This window comes from Phodopus roborovskii, unplaced genomic scaffold (genome assembly GCF_943737965.1).
Source record: "Phodopus roborovskii unplaced genomic scaffold, PHOROB, whole genome shotgun sequence".
NCBI lineage: Eukaryota > Metazoa > Chordata > Mammalia > Rodentia > Cricetidae > Phodopus > Phodopus roborovskii.
The window spans coordinates 24,327,599-24,353,171 of record NW_026126416.1 but is presented as its reverse complement, the minus strand read 5'-3'; the positions used below and the strand labels follow the sequence as shown (position 1 = coordinate 24,353,171).

At 40.9% G+C, this 25,573-nt stretch overlaps 1 protein-coding gene across 1 annotated transcript; it reads right to left on the bottom strand.

Annotated features, from left to right (window-relative positions):
* Window positions 1–666: 666 nt before the first annotated feature.
* Window positions 667–25,573, bottom strand: LOC127221272 (signal-regulatory protein beta-1). Its single transcript, XM_051183157.1, has 7 exons — window positions 25,504–25,573; window positions 21,791–22,102; window positions 20,055–20,378; window positions 6,217–6,525; window positions 2,629–2,955; window positions 1,505–1,614; window positions 667–811 (listed from the first exon to the last, which is right to left on the bottom strand). Exons 1-6 carry the CDS (start codon window positions 25,571–25,573, stop codon window positions 1,508–1,510), a joined length of 1,449 nt encoding a protein of 482 aa, XP_051039114.1. The 3' UTR covers window positions 667–811; window positions 1,505–1,507.

The window sequence follows — 25,573 nt, the reverse complement described above, 5'->3', positions numbered from 1 at the left end:
CCTGCTTGAGGAACAAGATTCTCCCATGTGCATAGAGATTAAGAAAAGAATGTGACAAAACTAGAGTAACAAAAAGCATTGAACAAAGGTTCAGTGTCCATTATGAGATGGATTAATTAAATATGGCATACTGTTACAATGGAAGACCACAGAGCAGCATAAAATGAATAAAACAGCTACATGTTTCAACATTAATAAATTCACAAGTGTATTAAGTATAAAAATGAAATGAAGTTTCAAAATGCTAAATGCAATATTATAGGTGTTGTGAAAAATGAAAGCAAAAATACTATATGATGTTTAAATGTTATGCATATGTCATAACAGTATAAAACCCACGATTGAGGAAAAGAAAACAGCAAATGCAGGGAAATGTTTAAAAGGAACTTGAAGAAGATATGGGCAAAATGTTAATATTGTGCAAAATGCTATGGTGAGTTCAGAGATACTTTATATTGTATTTATCCATTTAAAGATAGAAAAATGCTTCTTTAGCATTCCAGTAATTTTAAGTTTGTGTCTGTTAAAATTAGATCATACTTACAGAAATTCTACATACTAGTGAAAACTGGAAGATTAAGTGTTGACCACAATCAGAGACAGTGAACAACTGTTTTCCTTGCCATTGAATTGCCTTTGGATGTAAGCCAAGCTCATTAGAAGGTCAACATTTCAAGGCTGTAACACCCCTAAGCAACCCAAGTCCATCTCTGACAGTGTACAGAGGGAGCACATCTGTGGAGAAGGTGGAAGACTGAAGAGCAGGAGTCTTGCATCATCAGGTCCTTGTATCTTCTCTCCATTTGAGCTCCTTAGAGAGGGTAGGAAGCAATGTATTACAGACCATATGGAAGTGGGAAAATCATTTGCTCATTTGTTTCTCCATTCATGTATTAATTTTTGTTGAATTATTAATATTTTTTGAATAATTTTGTTGAATATTAATATTTGTTGAATACATACTAAGTGCCCAGCTTTCTCTCTCTCTCTCTCTCTCTCTCTCTCTCTCTGTATTTCTCCTGTATTTTGTATTAAAGAAATATTAGAAAGGAAGCCTCTATTTATTACACCTCACACCTCTTTCTGGGTCCTGGCCTCTCTTCCAATTCTACATTTATCTTTTTCACCAGTTGGTATGCCCATTCTTTTGAATGTATCTTACTGGTTGACATCATAGGAAAATTTATGTGGGCAGACTCTTTGGAGTTTAGGTCTTAATTTATCATTCCATTTACACACCTTCAACTCCTACAGCCAGAATTCCAAAGAAAACTTTCCCACTCCAGGATACCACACAATGCACAGGGTTGGAAACCTCTAAGAACTCCAAAAGATAGTTGGACAAAAAGAGATACTTACAATCTCTTTTTGAGAGGAAGTAACACTTGTAGGGCACTTTGAAGGGCATATCCTGTGCATTCTGTGTGTTTATTCTTAAGTCCTCTACTTATGGTCATGGCTGTGACTTAGCTGTCTAAGGACTAAGGCCCATTTTGAAACTCACCTGTCACAGGTTCCACCGCCTATATATGTAGATAGTGAGTATACTCAGCACCAGAAGTCCCTTGAAGCATAGGAGGAAAGCCACAAAAATATGGACAGATTTCTCTGAACCTAAAATACACAGGGCAAAGGGGCCAGCAAATGGGGTTATGTGAGATGATCTATCTGAGCTTGGTAGCCAGGGAGTTCCCAGTATTTCCCAATTCTGATTTCATCCTTGGGTTCATTACTCTATGCTCAGCTCTCAGAAATAAGAGACCTGTGAAGCTTACTCTGAATTATTTTTTCTACAACAAACACTGCTTAAAGGTCTGATATTCATCAGTCAGTGTGCCAACATGAACATAATCAATCCCTTACCTCCATGGTCTAGTGGTCACTTAATGTAACCTTTGTTGTTATCTTAGAATATTGGCATCATCAGTAACATCTTATAGAGGAAGAAATGGGATCTCTGACAGATGGTTGACTGTGTTGTCTAAATTTACACAACTGTAACTTTTAGAAATTAATTTGAAAACAATTTCATATAAATTTAAAAATACAGCTGACATTTAGTGTAGACACCACATCAGCTACATATCCATTGTATATTACCATTCAATCCTCAAAAGGGTTCTATAAATAGGAATGAAATTTATACCCTATTACAGGTAAGTAGACTGGTGAACAAAGGATATGTATTTGTGAAATAACTACTCAGAAATAATTACCATTAAAGTGAGCATAAGTCTGTTCTCAGGTATGGCTGTTTAAGTATTATAGAACAATGTGCAGACAAGCTTACCCCCATATTCCTGGGACTACTTTAAAACAGACTCTTAATGACAAACATCTTATGGTCACTAGTGGATCAGCATTAAGCTGAACTTTCTCTGGAGCTTTTTCAAAGAGGTTGAACTGGTAGAATATTCTTCCAATAGAAATGGAAGAACAGTTTGGGGTGGTCACTCTACAGGAAGCCACTGGCTAGAAACAATTCTACCTATTCAAGAAACCACAGACTCCCAAATTGGACATGATATCAATGACTATGAAACTCTTTTATCTTCCTAGGTTCTTCTATAATACAATGAGGAAATCAAGGTTACTCTAATATGCCCAATAGAAAAGATGTGAACTTACTTAGGCTCCCAATGGTTTTGGACGTGATATAGGATGTTGGAGGCAAAATAATGCTGGCCTGGATGGGAGGCTGAGCCTCATGTTCTACCTTGCAAGTGAATACTTGATCAGGCCTCTGCAGTGATGTATTTACCAACTGTGAGATTTCCAGAGTATAGGACCCATCCTCATTCTTTTTAGGTGTAAGTTGCTCCATTTTCTTTAGCAAATAGCAGTCTACCAGCCAGGAGAGATACACTTCCTGTGGGTAGAATCTCTGCACAAGGCAAGTGACAGCCACCAAACTGGAGACAGTTGAAGACTGGAACACTCTCACTGAAGGAGGAACTGAGGCAAAAAAAATACATATAAAGCAAATAATTACTTCAGGAAATCTACTGGAAGTCCTTTGAGGATGGGATCATCTGCTAGGGCCCAACCCAGTGCCTGCTACAAATAAGGATTTGTGTATCAGTTAGTAGGTACATAAATAGTTTGCATAGTGGAATGAGAGTGAGAACTTAGTTTGGATAGATGGACGGGAAGATGAGCTCTTCTTTTCATTTTGAGCTATGGATAATGTATTAGTGGCATTACTCTATGACTAGATAATTCCAAGATTTGAAGATTCACAGACACTAAATGTTAGAAACCAAGCTACTAAGATTTTTTTTTTTTTTTTGGTGCAAAAACATGAGGTCTTTTGTATTCCAGTGCACTGGGGTCTGCAGCCATACTCTACATGGGGTAGAGGACTGGGAACCCTGGGTACAGGGTTCAGACAGCTTTTATAGGGTTACAAAAAAGCCCACGCATCACAAACCAATCATCTCATAGCATCCAGTGTGGACCAATCAATTTGAACTATCCAAGCCTGCACTTTGCCCAGGAAGTCTGCTTTCGCTAGGGCTTCTGGGTAGTGTGACACGGCTCATTTCCTGTTTACATTTATTCACAGGTGCTGTCCGTAAACTGCCCTGTAGTAAATAGTCAAGAATGACCTTTTGCCTACTTACTGCTAGGGGGCTACTAAAATTTTTACATAGAAAAAAGAACTCTTCAGTTTGGAGAAGTAAAATAATTTTTCCAACATCTCAAGTAGCAACTCTTGGGATTAAAGCAGAGACAGAATGTTACACCATTTTACAGTGACAACAAAACCATAAGTCTTCTGAAATTAAGACCTGATGGCTTCCAGAAGGGAAGTTGGAATTGTAGCATACAATACAACGTGTTCACAATGGTAGACATTGGCTGCAGGGTTGGAAATCCCATTATGATCCTTTATAGTATCTTCATGTGAGGTAGCAGCATGGTAGAAATAACTAAACTGAAGGCTGGGTGGTCTATATACTGGTCTCTACACCAATATCAAAGCCAAACACACTTTGTGTATGCTGCTTTTGCTCTGTTTGTGATACTTTGAAATTAAGATATTTTCTTAGGCCAAATCAGCTCTCAAATGTCTAAATTAAACAGATGTCAGCTCTTGGTCTAGTGCAGACAATGTAAATCCTTATTATAACAACTTGAAGGAACTTAGGGTTTTATCCCAGAAGTCTTGCTTTCGGACCAGACAAAGGCATTTCTACAACAGAAAATCTTGCTGGAGACAAATGTGCTAAGCAAGGGAAGGTTGGAACCACAGCTAATGTGATAAGCAATCAGTTCATTTGTGAACATTTCTTTGTTCTATGACTTTTCTTTCTTACACAATTGTTCTAGCTCTAGGGAATTATGTAAGAAACACTTGGGTAAAGAGGCCTCCCTGAGAAATAGAAGGTGGGTGGACTGGGGACAGGTGGGCATAGAAACACAGGGGTCAGGTAGGGTGGAGTGGGGAAGAGTACTGAGAGATCCAACTGGAAAGGGTATTATTTCAGGGTCTGGTGGAAATCTGGTGCAAGGGAGACTCCCAACAATGTACAAGGATGACCCCAGCTAAGAATCCAAACAAAAGAGGATGTGAAGCCTGAACTGGCCACTTCCTATGACCAGGCAAGATTACCAATGGAGGCATTGGGACACCTAGCCATCCACATAACCTTTGACCTACAGTCTGTCTGGCTTATAGGATATGATGGAGTATGGGTGACACAGAGATTGTGGTAGTGACCAATCAATGACTGGTCCAGCCTGAGCCCCATGTCATGCGAGTGAGCCCATCCTGAGACTGCTTGGAGTGCCAGGCCCCAGAAGCTGGATGGCCCAGGGACCTAGGATAGAACCAAACATGAGTGGAGAAAAAAATGTCAATATAGTAATGCCCAGTATTAGTCTCCTATACTCATAGATTGGTCCCTAGCCCAACAATCATCAGAGAGGCTTCATCTAGCAAATGGTGGAAACAGATACAGACCCATAGCCAAACATTAGACCAAGCTCAGGGGATCCTGTTGAAGTGAAGGAAGAAAGATTGTAAGAGCCAGAGGGGTCAAAGACATCACAAGGAAACACACAGAATCAAGTACTGTGGGCTCATAGCTCACAGAGACTGAATAAAAAGCCCTGGAGCCTGCATGGGACTGACTTAATCCCTCTGCATATATGTTACAGCGGTGTAGCTTAGTCTTCTTGTGGGAGTCCTAACAGTGGGAGCGGGCTGTCTCTGACTGTTACCTGCTTTTGATACCCTGCCCCTCATACTAGATTGCTTTACCCAGCCTTCATACAAAGCAAGGTGCTTAATCTTACTACAACTTGATATGCATGCTTTGTTGATACCCATAGGTGGCCTGCTCTTTTCTGAATAGAAACATAATTGAAGTGGAAGGGGGGATAGAGAGGAAAAGTAAGGGAAGGGCTGGGAGGAAAGGAGGGAGAGGAAACTGTGGTCTGGATATTAAATAAATGAATGCACAGATTAAGAAAAAGAAAAACAGATGCTTCCCTGAACTTTTTTTCCTATTTGACATACAAACATACTGAGGCTGATAGCACAAGCAACCTGAATACATAAATAGAGTTGGACACAGATAACTCACTTTCTCATCAGCTTGCAATACAGGGTGCTTTCATGTCTGAATCTGTTGCCTTTTAGAATAAGACATGAAGTACAAGATACCTGTACTGACTAAGTAAGGCAGTACCCCCTCCCACTGTGCTGTAGTTAATTTTTTATTGGTCAATTTTGGACCTTTAAATTTATTCCTAGGTATGAGACACCATTATTTCCCTGATCTCACAGAGCTACCAAGCATTTTCACAGGACACATCCTGTGAAAATCAACAACAAAAAGGAAAAGTGAGAGTCAAATCCTGATAGAAGTCATGATCTCAGAGCAACACAGTCCTTACAACTTAGCAGCCCACAAAGCCCTTCGAGAGTATTCTTTCTATAAAGAGCAATACTAAGACCAAATCCCAGAGGGTAGATATTCTGTCTGTTTTTCTGATGAAGGAAGTGAGTTCTGAGAGTTAATATACAGTTAAACAACAGCTAATGCCACTTCTGCACAGTAAGTCTGAGCAAAGCCTGGCATTAGTACTTCACAGATTCTGTTTCTAACATCACCATCAAGTAAGGTTGTTCCTCAGTGAGAAAACTGACACCAAGAGAAGACCTCAGCCTCTCTCACATTACCTCAGCCAGAAAGAGAAAAGTCTTACCTCTGAGATACTGGTCCAAGTTGATGACCTTCTGGAAAATCACTGACAACTTGTGCTCAACCCGGCAGAGAACTGAAGATAGTATGTCATTACTCTCCAGTGGGACAAGCACACTGCTCGTCACATTGTAGGTGTTCCCACTGATGAAGACATTGGTCTGGGTCTGGAGAAGGCTATGGTTGTTTTTGAGCCAGGTCACAGTAACCTGAGGCGTTGGTAACTTAGAGGATGTGTACTTCAATTGGATGCTTGTTCCAGCTGAAGACCGCTGCAGGGGGCCTTCAAGGTGATTAGAGTTGTCTTTCATTCCTACAAGAGAGGCTCCACATCACACCAAATCCCAATGGGAACAGTTTCCTGGAACCCTTCTTGCAAAGTCCCATCACTTCCTCTATTATGGAGACTTGGATAGTTCCTACTGCTAGGAGCATTCTGAAGCTGCTACCAGGTGGTAAACAGTAAGACAAAAAGCACAGAAGACCAACATCACATAGAAAACATTCAAAGCAAACAATACCATGCTCTCAGGCTCTTCGAGAACTCATCAAATCCTGCCCCCACAACTCTGCTTGTAGCTGTTATCATCCTCATTTCACAGCAAGAGAAAGAAGGCAACAATGCATGGGAGAACATGTCAAGTCCAAAATTAGTGGCATAGCCAGGAGTTCAAAACCAGGTAGTCTAGTCCCAGCGTCTAGGCCTCTGACATTATACTCAGTCTTTCCTTCAGTCACTGCTAGAGAGAGATCTCTTAATGCTCACAGGTAGGCCACACAGAAAGATGGCAGCATAGACTTTTGGGTCCACTCAAATTACATCTGTATCAAACACACACACACACACACACACACACACACACACACACACACACACCAGCAACTTAACTTCCCATGCCTCTGACTCCTCATAAGCAAAGTGGAGTGAATCTCATTTCTTGCGGTTTTAAGGAAGCTGGTGTTGAATGCATGATGCATGTTATACTCACTTTACAGTGTCAACAACATTAAAATCTCAGAGGATCACCTGAGAAGTTGTTATTATCTTTAAAAAATAAACACAGGTAGCTTGTGAATATGTTTTCCCTGAAGAGTCCCACAACTGTGCAAGTGACAATCCTACACTCTCAGGTCTAGTTCTGGGAGCAAGAGTCATCTATTGGATTTTCCTGATGAGTTCTATCAAGCCCACCTGCACACTTGTAGTTCCAGAAGTACAGCTATCATAGTGGATCTTCCTAGTAAGTCTACCAAGAATCAAAACTAGCCATTCCATCTCAGAACCTAAGTCTAGATCTGCTCACACAGTTCTTGCACCATCCCAGTATGAAGTAAGGTAGGAATATTTCATGCTTCAGACACTCAACCAAGGAAAGAAACCTACATGCCTAGGTCACATTGGAAAAACACAACTATGAATGACCAAGATGGCATGCCTGGCCCCCAAAATCACTAGTCCTATAGAAACATTTCCCAGTGAAGGATACCTAGATAAGCCATTAACAAAAAATGTAAAGGAAAAATTATAAACATTATTGAAGAATTCAGAGTTTTTAAAGAAGATACAGACAGCCCAAATGAGTTTAAAGGTTATATCAGTAAATGCCTGAAAGATGCTCAAGAAAAGACAAATATAGGATGAACAAAACAAGAAAGAAAATTCAGAATTGGAAAATTAAATTCAGTAAAGATATAGAAATGTTAAAGCTGAAATAAAGATGGGACTAAAAAACTCAACAACCCAATTATAAAACTCAGGAAAGAATTACAAGTAGGATAGACAAAATAGAAGCTAGATGATCAGGATTTGAAGATAATGTGGAGAAATTGGACCACTCAAGAAAATAATATGAACAAATATTTTTAAAAACATGTAAGTAGCATGCAGAAATTATGGGATGCCATGAAAAAACAAATCTTTGAATTATAGTCATAAATGAAGAACGATCCCAGGTCAATGGCATAGACCAGATCTTCAACAGAATTATAGAAGAAAACTTCCCCCAAATAAAGGAAGCACACAGAATACCAAGTGGGACCAGTGGTGAAATTCCCGAAAGCATATGAGAATTAAAACATTAAATATAAGCTGCTAGAGAAAAAACACCAATCACGTATAAAGGAGAACCCATCAGAATAAAATCTGACTTCACAATGGAAATATGAAGAGCCAACGGAGCCCAGAATAATGTATTTAAGCTCAAGAAAAATGTGGGTGCTTTTGTGGTAAAATTCTTGAACATATTTCAAAATAACAAAGACTATGTGCAGCAAACCTATAGCCAACATAGCTTTAAATGGGGACAAACTGAGAGTTTTCCTCTAAAATCAAGGAAGAAACAAGGATACCCACTCTCCCCTCTCTTATTTGATGTCATGCTTCAAGTCCTAGCTATAGCTTTCAGATAAGAGAGCATATAAATGATAAAACAGAAGGACTGAAGTCAAATTATCCCTATTTACAGATGACATTATTCTTTTGTTTTTTATTGCAAATAGATTTTTCTTTTCATACCCTAATTATGCTTCCCCCTTCCTCTACTCCTCCGAGCTCCTCCCCACCTCCACTCCCATCTGGATCTGCCCCTTTTCTGTCTCTTGCAAGAAAACAAGCAATGATGCCATGATTATTTAAAGACTCTAGAAGTCTACTAGAAAACTCTTGGACCTAATAAAAGTTTACAGTAATGTTTCAGAACACAAAAATTAATATAAAAATGTAGTCTTCGTTTATACCAAAACTACTCTTAGAAAAAATGATGTAATATTGGTATGCTCTTTCGTTGGGAAAATTGTTTCTTCTACTCTCAGCATTCCTTAGTTACCTGCAATTCTTTGTGTAACATCAAGCCTCTTCATCTTTTCCTTATCCTCTATAGCATGTCTATTGTTACTGGCTTTGTTAGATCATATTCAGTCAGTCATGTTGGCAAAACATTATGAGTACAGCTTCTGTCATTCCTAGGAGACAGAGTCTCATTGCAAACTCCCGAATCCTCTGGCTCCTATGATCCTTCCACTCCCTCTTTCACGATGTTCCCCAGGCCTTATGTGTTGAGCTGTTTTATAAATGTTTTCATTGGAATCCACAACTCTGTTATTTTAATTGATAGTTTTGTTTTGTTTTTTATGGTCTCACCCTGTTGCAAAGAGAAGGTGATGAGAGGTGAGGACTACACTTACCTGTGTGTAAGGACAAATATTTAAAACGTAGATAGGGGTTATGCTAGTTTAGAAAGTGTGATTGTAGGTACTCCAAGATCTATGACTTTACTAGCCCTGGGTAGTTGGCTAGATTTCCAGTACAAGGCATAATGTTTCATTTATTGACTGTGTCTTAAGTCTAAGTAGAGAGCTGTTGGTTACCATCAAAATGTTAGCCAAAATATCACTAACTGTACCCTTAGGGTTATCCTGCCATGTTGATCATTGTTGTGGTTCAAAGAGCTTCATTGTTGGATAGAACTATTGGTTGCTTGTCTCCTTTGGGAGTTTGCATGGCACTGTCTGGTACTGTGAAAGCTAATCCTAAGGGAAGGGGCATCAGGTCACTTCTAGTTCAGGGGCCTCAGGCCTGATGATCAGCAATAGGAACTTACCTTTCACCTCTGGGGAGCAACCAAAGACAATAGCAATTACCTGTTTGTTTTGGGGTGTCTTGAACAACTCCAAAGGGGGCTCCTCATGCCTGATATTTACATTTTTGTTAGTCTTTGAGTCTTAAAAGGTGTATTGTTGGTTACCCAGTACCAAACAGTCGCCCTGAAACCATACCTACAAGTAACATATAGACTGAACACATAGTGTTTATGTATTTAGGAATATATATGTATATACACATATATAATATATTTAGGAATATATATTATGTATTCAGTAATATATATGTACACACACACACGTGATGATTGTTAAATATTTTTGGTTTTCAACTTGACTACATGTGAAATTAACTAAAACCCAAATGACTGGGCATACCTGTGAAGAATTTTTTTTCTTAATTCTAATCCAGATATTTTGAGGTGCGATGATCCACCTTTAATATGAGTCACACCTTCTGTTGGAAGCCTACATAAAGGGCATGGAAGAAATAAGCTTCCTCTTTCTTTGCTTGCTTGCTCCCACACTTGCTAACAAGTCCATTCATTTGCTGGCATTAGAGTCTACTTCTTTAGGATTCTGGTGTATATGGAAGACAAACTGAGACATCCAGCTTCAGCTTCATAGACTGACTAACTACTGAATATATATACATATACAAATTTGTATATGTATATATATTCATTCTATAGGTTCTGTTCCTCTAGAGAACCTTGGCTATTACATCATTTAACAATAATTAATGACAAAAAGAGGTCATGAATTTGAGAGACCAAGAAGGATTATATATCAGGGTTTGGAGGGAAGAAAGGGGAGAGAAAATAATGAAATTATATTATGATCTCAAAAACTAAGAGAAATAATTTTGAAAAGAAGAAAACAGAACAGTATTACAATTCAAGCTAACTCTAACAATATTTAGTGTTTAGGAATATATCTAAACAAAGAAGAAAAAGATTTTTGCAATGATAGATATTGAAAAAGAAAACCATAGAAGATACTAGACAATAGAAAGACATTCCATGCTCCTAAATTGGTAGAATTAATATTGTGAAAATGGCTAAACTACCAAAATTAATTACAGACTTAACACAATATGTGTCAAAATTCTGATGTCATATTTCACAGATTTACAAAAAACAATGCAAGGAATTAATATAGAACCACGAACACCCATGAATAGTCAAAGCAACCCTAAGGTGTAACAACACCACTTAATGCATTATAATGTCTGACCTCTAATTATAGTACATAGCTATAGCGATAAAGGCTACTAGCATAAAAATACAGGGAAACCAATTGAAAAGAATAGAAGGCCCAGGAATAAAACCGTCAAAGCTATGCCTGCTTAATTTTTTACAAAGGAAGCAAAATTACATTGAAAAGAGGTAGAATATTCAATAAATGATGCTAGCAAGACTTGATTTCTACCTGTAGACGAATTAGATTCTTATATTTTACCTTGTAGACAGATCAATTCAAAATAGATTAGAGACTTTAATTTAAAGCATGAAACTGAAATTCCAGAAGAAAACATATTCAAGATACCTGGAGGACCCAAACTTGTTGAGTAGATCGCTAACAGCAAAAGAACCAATCCCAAGTATCAACAGAGGGGAGACAGGAAAATAAGGGTTTCCTACAGCAAAGGAAGCAATCATCAAGCAAACAGGCCAAAGAATGGAAGGAAATCTTCACCAGCTTCACACAATGGGCTACAACTCAGAATTGATAAAGAACTGCACAATTTAATACCAAGGAAACAAAACTGCCAATCAACAAATTGGTAACTGAACTAAACAGAAAGTTTTCACCAGAGAGGCACAAGTGGCCAATAACTATTTGTTAAAGTGTTAACAGTTCTAACCGTTAGTAAAATGTAGGTTAAGACTTGTTTGATGTACCACCTCACCCCATGAGTGTCGCTATCATCAGCAATTCTGACAGGAAATGTTGGAGGGCATGTGGAGACAAAGGAACCCTATTCAGTGCTGGCTGAAATACAAATTAATAAAGTCATCCAGAAAAGCTGTTTTGAGATCTCTCCAAAAAATTACAAATAAAAATACCACATGAACAGAGATTTCACTCCTGGTACAAATCAGAGACCCTCACACCCTGCCACAGAGATACTTGCAGGTCATGTTCATGTAAGTAAACATACATACATACATACATACATACATACATACATACATACGTGACAATAACGAAGACATTGGGAGTTGACAAGGAATGGGGGACATGCAAGGAGTTGAGGGGAAAAAGTATGGAGAGAAAATAATGTAAACACAGTAGTCAGGTATACAATTCTCACCATAGTAATAAAATAGAAAAAAAAACTTTAGAAAACTAATGCAACTAGCTTTCCATGAAATGCATTATTATACAATTCGTCACCTAGATCTGTACATCCCACCTGGTGGATATTTTTCTTATTTCTAGTGGGAAACCAAAATAGGATCCAAAGACATTTGAAGTCTGTGGGATCATTAACTCTGAGAATTCTTACAGCAACCAGGAAAGGTTGGTTCTGCCACAGGGCTGGATAGAAATCAAGGTGGAACCCTGCTGTAGGAACTGGCTGTTTGGTTGCCTGGCATCTCCTCTCCTCCTCTGGGAGCAACTTGCTCTGCAATACACTGCATAGAGCCCACATGAGCTGTAAGGAAAAGCTCACACGCCGCCTTACTCCGGGCTTGCCCGTGTCGGACCTATTAGTATCTCTCCCTGAATGTGCACCTGCACCAACACCACAGCTTCAGAACAGGAGCTCCTTCTCCCAAGAGCATGAAGCATAGCTGGATCAAAGAGACAAAGAAGCTGTGGGTTGTAACGTCACAGTGCCCCCTTGTGGTAGAGATAGTGTGAGTCTCAAAAGAATGAAATGGGGAAGAAATAGAAGAAATTAACACCAGGAGCTTGTGTGCATGGGGAAAAAGTAAAAGGAGCAGAGAGAAGGGAGCGACAGGGGGCTTACACCCACTTTGTGTGACCGTTTTTCTTAGCTAAGGGAGTCAGTCAATGATTCTGGAGTTCCTCAAACTTAATTTCCAGAAACAGTTCGCTGATTTCACTGCCTGACTAGTTATCTTCACAGAGAATATTTGAAACTCATCTACCCTTAAACTTGCAACCAAGGATTAAGAAGAAAACCCTGCAATAGTTTAAGTGTAGCTAAGGAGAATTGTTTCTTGGTGGAAGGATCTGGAAGAAGGGAGTGAAGTTGGAGGTATCTATGCAACAGCATTTTTGCTAGAAAGAGCTTCCTGTCCCCAATTTCACCAAGGGTTTCCCTGAGTCTCTAGCCCTTCAGCCACCATGCCCTGAGAATACAAAAGCAACAAGGCACACACCTCTACCCTTATGGGGGACCTGAGCTACCAGGGTGATGTTGGTCACGAGTGGATTCTGGTCATAATGGAATACCAAGCAGCGAAAGAGGCTCTCTTCTGATGTGACATCTTCCTGCAAGGTGTGCTCTAGAGTGTATGTCCCATCAGAGTTTCTGGTGGCCTGAGGGACCTCGAGAGTCAGGATCTTGTCCTCATTCTTAATCCAAAGGAGTTCCAGGTTGTAGGGGTAGAAGTGGTTCACATGGCAAGTCAGGTTCACTCTTTGATGCCCATGACCATGGATCTCCAGAGGTTCTGTGGTGATCTTCAGTGTGGGGATAACTAGGCAGAAACAATAAATAAACAGAGGTGAAATTTTAGCACTGTCTTCTTTGCCTGTCCCAAGGTCTCTCAGTCATTTTGTTAAAGTTGGATTAAGTGGCTCATTGGCTGGGTCCTAAGATTTCCAACACGACCTTAAAGCCAGGAACATGGAGCCAGGGATACTCTTGAATTCCTGATGCTTCTGCCACCACTAAGCCATCTCTTCAGCCCCTCTTTTTGTACAATCCAGACAGTCTAGGAGGTGCTGCTTTATAGTCGTGGGTTTGGAACACTGGAGCATGCTTGCCCTGCCAGGGCCACACACACCCTCATTGAAAACTCACTCTCATTCCATCAGAAACTACCAGCTGTAATTAGGCCCACAGCCAGGGCCAGGGGCCCACGAGGCCCTCCGTTTCATGCTGGAAAGTCAAGTGTCTTGATCTCTTACAGTTCTTATACAGCTGCTGTGGAGTTCACAAGTGAAGAGAGTTCATGAGTTCACTCTCTTTTTACAAAAACAATTTACGTTTCATGTAAGACAAATAGGATAAATATTAATGAAATGAAGCTGGAGATATATGAATATCTAACCTGGTCAGAGTTTTAAATATTCCAAATCATGACATATAATTATGGAATTCATTAAAGTGAATTTCCCCACAAGATCAGGGACTCTGTAGTCACAACACCTACAACAGTGCCTGGCACACAGCAGCTGTTCATTATTTATTAGGTGAATAATATTTTACACAATGTCAACGATTTCCCAGAACTCAGGGTCTTCTGCATAGAAGACAAGGACTCCACCACAGAAGTACACCCTCAGCCTCATGTTCCACTCATTTTATTTCATTTCCTAAGTAGTCCAGGCTAGCCTTGAACTCAATCTTAATCCTTACAGGCCTGGAACTTGTTATATACCTGCCTGTTTCCCGATGAGCTGATTACATGCCTTATACCACAAGTACCAGCTAATAATAAATATTTACAAACTTTTAAACATTATCAATGATCATAAACAGACCAATATATTTAGAGAGAGAGAGATGCTAGGTCTATACAATAGCAAGGTCAAACAATCTACAGCATGTTAGGCATAGTTCTTGGTGTTCTAGAATGAACAGCTGGTTTAATCTTCAGCAGAAACTTACAAAACTAAGTGTTGATTTCATTCCAAAATTTAGGGAGGGAAACTGGAGCCTGGAATATTTAAGATACATAGCCAATATTCTGCATCCTAGGAAATGATACAGCTAAGATCAAAGCCCACCAAGCCAGCCTGAGGAATCTGTACAGTGCTGCCAATAATCAATTTCTATTCCTCATGTGTAAAATGGGGCCTTCAGCAAAACCTCCATGCTACCAGTGTGGTCCCACCACATACCTCACTGACCACTCACCTAGGAGCACTTGGGAAAGATTCATGGTCATTCTTAGGGGCTCATCGAGGTCTGCATGGGTGACTTCACAGGTGATCTGGGAAAAGATATCTTGTTTGGCCAATGCCACCCATGCCTTGCTTGTGACATAGTAAACGTCTTTGCTGATAAACACTAGTTGTGGGGGTGAGGCTAGATGTTTATTGTTGTCCTTCAACCAGTCAAGACTGAGGTTCTGGGAGCTGAAGGGGCCAGCGGTGCAGTTAAAAGACACTAAACTTGAAGGGGTTGTCCTCTGATCTGGGCCCTTCAGAGAGATGGAAGGCTTCTCATCTGAGAAAACAAAACAAAACACAAACAAACAAAAAACAAACCCAGTTGTGACCACCTTCTCATTGTTGGAGGAACCAATATACAACAGTAAGTTAACCCTCCCAAGGCCTGTCCCATGAGTAATGAAAACTGTCCTTTTTCCTGAGGTCACACTTTCAGAGATTTACAGCAACAGCTCATTCAAGTTAAAATGCATTCTCTGCACCCCTGCTTAAGGAGAATACACTACCCGTGATATCTGTCTTTGAGGAGAATGGGAATAAACTGTAGGAGGAAAATAGCAAATGAAATATGACTGCTGTGTGGGAGTGAAAGTCTTCAGGACACTCAGCATGTGCAGACTTAGAGCAATGAGGAGTCATTCTGAAAGGATGTCAAGATGGACATAAAACAAAAAAACTGTGGGAAGTAATGTTGTGTGAAGTCAATCCCAGCACTTGGGAGGCAGAGGCAGGTGAATCTCTATGAGTTCCAGGACAGCCAGGGCTACAAGGAGAAACCCAGTCTCACAGAAACAGACTAAACAAAACAAAATTTAAAAAAAAAATCACAAGAACAGAGGAATGAACAAAAACCATAACACAGTTATGTCATTTGGGGCCTGAGGAGAAAGAGTGCAATGGTTGGGCATATGCCAAAGAAACGGTCCATATGACCCAGCTGTACTGTTCTTTGGCTGCCTCAGGCAGCAAGACTTTAGCAGGCTTCAGCAAACAAGTCTACTACGAGTCTACTACTACAAGACTGCCACATTGCTTTTGTCATGTGCGGGCCTGACTCTGTAGCTTGCCCAGTCTTTTCCTGCTGGATTTCATCAATGAATGGATAATGAAAACACACACAAACACACACACACACACACACACACACACACACACACACACACACACACACACAAAACCATGCACGTGCTTTAAATAAAAATGTATTTACAAAATTTGAAAGAAAATGGCTGGACTTCTAATGTATTATCTTAAGTGAGATCAAAAGTCTCAGAGAGAAAAAACTGCATATTCCATCTCATATTTTGAACCAAGCCAATAATATATGCATATATGTAAACAAAGTAGAAAAGATAACAATAAAGGCTAAACATTAGGAAAAGAGAAAGGACTGAGTGAGGTATAGCTATGAGTTATGAAATAGGATATAAAGTAATTGTTTTACTTTCACACTATCACAGACTTTTTATTTTGATGATAGATAAGTGTAAAATATATGCAGTAGTGAAAGGGTAAAGTCCACTTGAAGTCACACAACTTCCATTCCAAATGGACAGTCTAATGTAGAGTAGTTCACTGAGCTATCTCGGTGTTGGCCCTGGTTATCTCTGGTGTGTTTTTTTTGTAAATTTTTTTTATAGTAAAGTTTACTTAAAATTTTTAAATATAAAAGAAGAAATAAGTAAAATAGCACAAAGACTCAACAAATCTGAGAGGTAGTCCTTTGAGAAAATAAAGATTGATAGACCCCTGGCCCAATGAACTGAAAAAGAGATAACTCAACAGAAGTAGATATGAACAAAAGGACATTATAACAGAAACCAAGGAGATTTAGAAGATTGTAAATCTTCAAAATCTATACTCCATTATGTAAGAAAATAAATAAATATCTAGATTTTTTTTCAAACCACTAAAGATTAACCAAGAGAAGATTAACAACTTAAATAGACTCAGGACAAATAAGGAAATAGATACAGCAATAAAAATGAAAATAAAAAACTGACCCAAAACAAACCAACCCAGGCTAAGACAGATTCTTGGAGAGAGAATTGTACCAGACTGTCAAAGATGTACTGCAGCTGTAATTCTATTTGGTCTTAATAATAAAAACCTGGAGTCAGATATTGGGGTAAATGCTGATAGATCAGAGAAATAAAGGAGCAGCCACTAGAGAGACCTTTTACTTCTGCTGAATCCTCAGACCAAAGTGAGCAAGATCCTGTCTCCACGAATCCTCAGACTGAATACAATGAGCTCCTGTCTCCTCCTGCCTTACATTCCCCTTTCCACCCAGCCATCTCCTTTCTGCCTCCACCTCCCTAGTGCTGAGATTGAAGGTGTGAGCAGAGAGAATGCACCACCACCTCTTAGGTCTTTTTTGTTTAGACTGAAGCAATCTCCTGTAGCCCAGGATAGCTCTAAACTCACAGAGATCTGCCTTTTTCTGCCTCCTGAGTGCTGGAATTAAAGGTGTGGGCCACCACTGCCTAGACTCTGGCTAGCTTGTAAGTAGGTCCATCCTCTGAGCTTCAGGCAAGTTTTATTTGCTAAAGCATAAACAGAACATCACCACAATTTATCACAACACTTCCTAAGTTGTTTTTAAAGATAGAAACAGAAACAATGCTTCCAATCTCTTTCTACACACAAACCAAGCAAAGACAGAACAATAAAGTAAACTACAGGTGGATATGCATGGTGAACATAGATACAAAATCCTCAACAAACTAATTGAAAACTGAATATGGGCATGCAGTTTAAAAAAAACATTCACCACTATCAAGTAGGCTTTCTCCTGGAGATGCAAGGATTGATAAGTAACCCATTGCATTTAATAAAATCCTAGTGTTGTCAAGACAAAATGCATATGCTCACCTCCATAGATGCCAAAAGGTCTATGGCAATAATTTAGTATATGTTTATGATATACGTTGTAGAAGGACATCAGGAGACATACATCAACAAAAATAAAGGTCACATATGACAAACCCATAGCCAACATCATCTTAAATGGAGAAGAGCTTGAAGCAACCCTGTTAAAATCAGGAGGGACAGGGCTAGTCCCTGTCCCTATTCTTGCAATATAGTGATTGGAGGACTAGCTAGAAGCAGGAACAAAGGAAGGGAACCTTGGCGTCTCTCAGTGATAGAGGAAACAAATTAAAAATAGGAATTGTTTACCTGGGGTCACACAGATAGGCACTGGCCACACTGACCCTGCAGTGTGCCTGATCCATTCAACTGCACAGTTCATACATAAGCTCCAAGAGCTAGAGAGGGGGGCATGCAGAATAGGGTCATACATGATAAGGCCATAGGCCTGGGCTCTGAGACATCACTGACGTTTAAGTACTTGATTGTGGGAACCAAATGGCATAGAGAGATGTGATATTTCAAGAAACATAAAGGCCTTCCAATAAGATTTGAGAAGTGTTTCATGACAACTCTAAAGTCTGTATTCTCAGGTGATAAAGAAGGAAGATGCATCCAGAAACACCACATCTAGTTTGTGATCTGACATCTCTGAAAGCCTAGTGCTGCTGGCTGTGACTCATCTTACTCTCTCAGCTACCTGCAGGCTCTCAAAGTGTGAGGTAGCAATCAGTGGGGACACTGCTATGCAGTGGGTGCTCTGTGGATGATGTCCTGTCAGTATAGGGGACATGGACTCTAACCAAATAGAACAGGTGTGGGAATAGGTGTGCACAGGTGCTAGGGTGCTGAGGAAAGGACCTGGGGGAGCTTGGGAAGGGGCAGCTATAAGGAAGTGCTAGTACAGAATAGAAAGGGGCCTCAGTGTCTACTCCAGTAGACCCTATGGTGTCTGGCACTACCAATGTGATTCTGCCATGAGATTCATCCTTCGATGGGAAGTTGGATGCACTAAATGTAGGTGTAGGAGAAACATAAGACAGAAAAGAAAAACCTTAGTGTGAATTATCAGCAGTTCATAGTCATGTAAATACACACACATACATGCATACACCATACAAACAAAATGCATGCACACATGACAATAATGAAGACATTGGGAGTTGAGAAGGAATGGGGGACATGCAAGGAGTTGAGGGGGAAAAGTGTGGAGAGAAAATAATGTAAACACAGTAGTCAGGTATACAATTCTCACCATAGTAATAAAATAGAAAAAAAAACTTTAGAAAACTAATGCAACTAGCTTTCCATGAAATGCATTATTATACAATTCGTCACCTAGATCTGTACATCCCACCTGGTGGATATTTTTCTTATTTCTAGTGGGCAACCAAAATAGGACCCAAAGTCTGTGGGATCATTAACTCTGAGAATTCTTACAGCAACCAGGAAAGGTTGGTTCTGCCACAGGGCTGGATAGAAATCAAGGTGGAACCCTGCTGTAGGAACTGGCTGTTTGGTTGCCTGGCATCTCCTCTCCTCCTCTGGGAGCAACCTGCTCTGCAATACACTGTGTAGAGCCCACATGAGCTGTAAGGAAAAGCTCACACGCCGCCTTACTCCGGGCTTGCCCGTGTCGGACCTAGTATTATCTCTCCCTGAATGTGCACCTGCACCAACACCACAGCTTCAGAACAGGAGCTCCTTCTCCCAAGAGCATGAAGCATAGCTGGATCAAAGAGACAAAGAAGCTGTGGGTTGTAACGTCACAGTGCCCCTTTGTGGTAGAGATAGTGTGAGTCTCAAAAGAATGAAATGGGGAAGAAATAGAAGAAATTACCACCAGGAGCTTGTGTGCATGGGGAAAAAGTAAAAGGAGCAGAGAGAAGGAAGCGACAGGGGGCTTACACCCACTTTGTGTGACCGTTTTTCTTAGCTAAGGGAGTCAGTCAATGATTCTGGAGTTCCTCAAACTTAATCTCCAGAAACATTCAGCTGTGTTCCCAGAGAATATTTGGATACCAGCTACCCTTAACCTTTGCCATGTCTTGCAACCAAGGGTTAAGAAGAAAAACCTGCTATAGCTTAAGTGCAGCAAAGAAGAGTCGTTTCTTGGTGGAAGGATCTGGAAGAAGGGAGTAAAGTTGGAGGTATCTGTGCAACAGCATTTTCGCTAGGGAGAATCTTCCTGTCTCCACTTTCACTAAGTGTTTCCCCGAGCCTCTAGCCCTTCAGCCACAATGCCCTAGGATACAAAGGCAACAAGGCACACACCTCTACCCTTCTGGGGGACCTGGGCTCCCAGGGTGATGCTGATCCCCTGAGGAGGGTACTCATACTGGGTCGTCTCGCAACTAAATCGGGTGTTGTCATCTAATGTGACATCTTCCTGCAAGGTGTGCTTTAGAGAGTATGTCCCATCAGAGTTTCTGGTGGCCTGAGGGACCTCGATATTCGGGATATTGTGCCCATTCTTAATCCAGGTAAGTTGCATGACTCTGGGGTAGAAGTGGTTCACATGGCAAGTCAGGTTCACTCTTTGATGCCCATGACCATGGATCTCCAGAGGTTCTGTGGTGATCTTCAGTGTGGGGATAACTAGGCAGAAACAATAAATAAACAGAGGTGAAATTTTAGCACTGTCTTCTTTGCCTGTCCCAGGGTCTCTCAGTCATTTTGTTAAAGTTGGATTAAGTGGCTCATTGGCTGGGTCCTAAGATTTCCAACACGACCTTAAAGCCAGGAACATGGAGCCAGGGATACTCTTGAATTCCTGATGCTTCTGCCACCACTAAGCCATCTCTTCAGCCCCTCTTTTCGTACAATCCAGACAGTCTAGGAGGTGCTGCTTTATAGTCGTGGGTTTGGAACACTGGAGCATGCTTGCCCTGCCAGGGCCACACACACCCTCATTGAAAACTCACTCTCATTCCATCAGAAACTACCAGCTGTAATTAGGCCCACAGCCAGGGCCAGGGGCCCACGAGGCCCTCCGTTTCATGCTGGAAAGTCAAGTGTCTTGATCTCTTACAGTTCTTATACAGCTGCTGTGGAGTTCACAAGTGAAGAGAGTTCATGAGTTCACTCTCTTTTTACAAAAACAATTTACGTTTCATGTAAGACAAATAGGATAAATATTAATGAAATAAAGCTGGAGATATATGAATATCTAACCTGGTCAGAGTTTTAAATATTCCAAATCATGACATATAATTATGGAACTCATTAAAGTGAATTTCCCCACAAGATCAGGGACTCTGTAGTCACAACACCTACAACAGTGCCTGGCACACAGCAGCTGTTCATTATTTATTAGGTGAATAATATTTTACACAATGTCAACGATTTCCCAGAACTCAGGGTCTTCTGCATAGAAGACAAGGACTCCACCACAGAAGTACACCCTCAGCCTCATGTTCCACTCATTTTATTTCATTTCCTAAGTAGTCCAGGCTGGCCTTGAACTCAATCTTAATCCTTACAGGCCTGGAACTTGTTATATACCTGCCTGTTTCTCAATGAGCTGAGATCACATGCTCATATCACAAGCTCCAGATAAAGATAAATATTTAGAAACTTTTAGACTTTACCAATGATAACAAACAGGACAAATATGTTTAGAGAGAGATGCTAGGTCCATACAATAGCAAGGTCAAACATTCATAAACGACCTACAGTGTGTTAGGCATTGTTCTTGTTGTTCTAGAAAGTACAACTGGTTTAATCTTTAGCAGTATCTTACAAAAGTAGGTGTTTGTTTCATTCCAAAATTTAGGGAAAATGGGGCCTGAAATATTTAAGACACATAACCAATATTCTGCATCCTAGGAAATGATACAGCTAAGATCAAAGCCCACCCTGCCAACCTGAGGAATCTGTACTTGCAATCCATACTCATGTATTCATTGCTGGCAATGATCAATTTCTATTCCGCATGTGTAAAATGGGGCCTTCAGCAAAACCTCCATGCTACCAGTGTGGTCCCACCACATACCTCACTGACCACTCACCTAGGAGCACTTGGGAAAGATTCATGGTCATTCTTAGGGGCTCATCGAGGTCTGCATGGGTGACTTCACAGGTGATCTGGGAAAAGATATCTTGTTTGGCCAATGCCACCCATGCCTTGCTTGTGACATAGTAAACGTCTTTGCTGATAAACTCTAGTTGTGGGGGTGAGGCTGGATGTTTATTGTCATCCTTCGACCAGTTGACACTGATGTTCGGAGAGCTGAAAAGGCCAGCAGTGCAGGTAAAAGGCACTGAATTTGAAGGGGTTGTCCTCTGATCTGGGCCCTTCAGAGAGATGAAAGGCTTTCCAGCTGAGAAAACAAACCACAAACAAACAACAAAAACCAGCTGTGACCACTTTCTCATCAATGGAGGAACCAATATACAACAGTAAGTTAACCCTAAGTAGTAAACCCTATCCCATAAGTAGTGAAAATTGTTCTTTTTCCTGAGGTCACACTTTCAGAGATTTACAGCAATGGCTCATTCAAGTCAAAATGCATCCCCTGATTAAGGAAAATACACTACCCGTGATATCTGCCTTGAGGAGAATGGGAATAAACTGTAGGAAGCAAACAGATAAAGAAATATGACTGCTGTGTAGAAGTGAAAGTCCTCGGGACACTCAGCATGTGCGGCCGTAGAACAATGAGGAGTCATTCTGAAAGGATGGGCAAGAAGGACATTTTGAGCAAATAAATAAATACTGTGGGAAGTAATGTTGCGTGAAGTCAATCCCAGCACTTGGCAGGCAGATGCAGATGGATCTCTGTGAGTTCCAGGACAGCCAGGGCTACAAGGAGAAACCTTGTCTCAAAAAACAAACAAAAGAAAACAAGAGGACACAGCGATGTCATGTTGGGCCAGAATTTGCTTGGGCAAATGCCAAAGAAATGGACCGTTTGACCCAGCTTTACTGCTCTTTGGCCAGGTCAGGCAGCAAGACTTTAGGAGGCTTCAGCAAGCAAGTCTACTACAAGACTGCAACATTGCTTTGCACATGTGCAGGCCTGACTCTGTAGCTTGCCCAGTCTTTTCCTGCTGGGTTTCTCTGACCACACCTCCCCCTGCACTGTGCCCATACTCACTGACTTAGTTCTGGATACTCAGCCTGTGCATCACCTTTGCATACTCAGTTCCTCACACACAAGCACACTCCAAACACTAGCTCAGACACACACCTCACGTACAGTTTTGGTCTAGGACATCCCGTGTCCCCTACCTGCCCCTGTATTATGTGCACACTAATAGGCATGTCTCTGGACGCCTTCCTCACATATGGAGTTTCCCTGGCTCACACAGATCCTGCACCATCACCACATCCCTGACCTAATTCTAAATGAGCCGATCCCACACCAGGTATTCCTGGCCTGCTTCCATTCACTCAGTCCCTGCACTGAGGGAAAATAATGCACCCGAGAATCTCACAACAGACATATAACCAACGGAAGGAGTCCATGTGCCCAGGAAACACGCAAAAATATGAACGGACAAGAAAGTATTTCCTCTCCCCAAACCCACCAGTCCCACATACACGTTCTCCAGTGTGAATTACAGAGTTGAATCCCAGAACACAGAAATTAAAAAAGATCAATCAGAAACTTTATCAAATAAATCGTGAAATTTAAGGACGATACAAAAGCACAGCTTAATACATTTGAAGAGGAAAATAATAAATGCACAAGAAAATATCTGTAGCTGAATGAAATGAGAAACAGAATTCAGTAAAGAGAGAAATATTGAAACAAACTTAAGCAGCAACAGAGAGAACTTAATAACTAAAAACACAATTATAAAACTCAGGGAAAAGCTTTACAAATAGGACGGATCAAGTAGAAGATAAAATATCATTTTGGGTGGGGGGAGAAGTAACGTAGAGGAACTAGAACACCCAAGCAAATAATAATTATAAAGAATTAAGGCACATAAAAGGAACATTCAGAAACTATGGAACAACATTAAAAAAGATCAAATTTTCTAATTAGGGAAATATATGAAAGAGAAGAATCCCAAGTCATTGGCAAAGATCTTCAACAAGATTATAGGAGAAAACTTCCTCAAACTAAGGTAAGTTACAACCAACCACATGGATACAAAGAGACAAGACCAGAAACAAAACTCCCCATGCATTCTTATAGTTAAACTTTAAATATACCGAGCAAAGAGAGGGCACAAAAGGCAAAAGGAGAAAAATTCCCAACTCCCATATGAAGGAAACCCCATCATATTAACTGCTGATTCCTCGGTGGAAAATGTCAAAGTCTGAAGTAATGCTGTACCCAGCAAAACTACGTGCCATGGAATGAAGGCCTTTCCATCACACTAACAGGCTAAAAGAATTCATGTCCATCAAAACAGCCATGCTGGAAGCAAGGCTCAGAAAGAAGGGAGGAATTAGTACCGCCATGCAACTAAGACGGAAGACAAAGGAAGCTACAATTATACCCTACTCCAACCAGAATGGCTAAGAGCAAGAACTGACAACAAAGGCAGGTGAGGATGTGGGGAAAGGTCAACCCTCAGACACTATCGATGGACTTGCCAACTGCTGCTGTCCCTCTGGAAACTGGTGGAGGGAAAAAACAAAACAACAAAACAAAACCCTGAGGGGAATTCTCGAAATGCTAAGAATAAATCTGCCCCATGACCCAGCTATACTGCTCTTCTGCGTATGCCCAAGCATTCAACACCCTACCCTGCCAATACTTGCTCAACCAGGTTCAGTTTTGCTCAAATCTCATAAGAAATGGAAGCAATCTAAAAAAGATGTTAGCACATTCCATCCAAGGATGTTTCACTCAGCCCCCATCAGCCAGGGCTGTGGCAAAGCACTCACTACTAAGGTAGGGTCTCTCTCTCTGAAGTAATGAAGGCTGCCCATCTTCTGGGGACAGTGTTTGGAGATTCAGGGCAGTGGTTTAATTGCCATGCTGTATGCCCTTGCACCCCTACTGTACTCAGACCGTGATTAAATTCTAGGGTCCCAGTGACAAGAACCCTGCTTCCAAATCAGGTTGTAAGAGGAAGACTAGTAGTCCTGCAAAGACAGAAACACAGATGGTAAGAACTGTCCCATGGGCTCTGACACCTTTCCACATAGTACCTGATGGATTGTAAATCACTTCCATGAACAGGGGGCTCATTTCACCCACAGCCCAACTGTTGGAGGATAGGATTGCTGCCTCCACTGCCCTGGGGAGCAGAGACTCGGAGAGGTTAGGAACTTGCTTGTAGTCACATAGTCTGTCAGTGACTACAGAAGGTTTGGAAAACTCACCTGATGCTGTTAGATCCAGGATTCATTACTCAAGTCTCTCTCTTTCTCTCTCTCTCTCTCTCTGTCTGTCTTTCCCTCTCCTCCCTTCCTCCCTTCCCCGTCCCTTCTTTTCCCTTCCCCCTCCCTTTTCCTGTCTCTCTAAATTACATATATATATGTGTAATTTCAGACTTCTAGACACGATAGCCAGGAAGTCTGAAGTTGACATCACAGAACCCAGGCTCTTTCCCTGGCACCGAGCCTCCCAGACTCCACCTCTGTGTCACGTTCTTCCTCTCATGCCTGAGCTCTCACTATCTCCCTTTCCTTAAGTGGTCTACAGTTTGGAAAAGGTACAAACAGCCCAGGAAGGTTCCCTGGGACTCAGTTCCTGTCTAGAACACAATTTTGCCACATCTGAGTGGTATCCCTCATGTCTCCATGGCCAAGACTCACCTGCAAATACCAGCAGAAGTGTTGGCAGAAGAAGCCCCGGGACCAGAACCTTCCAAAGTGTAGTAGCCAT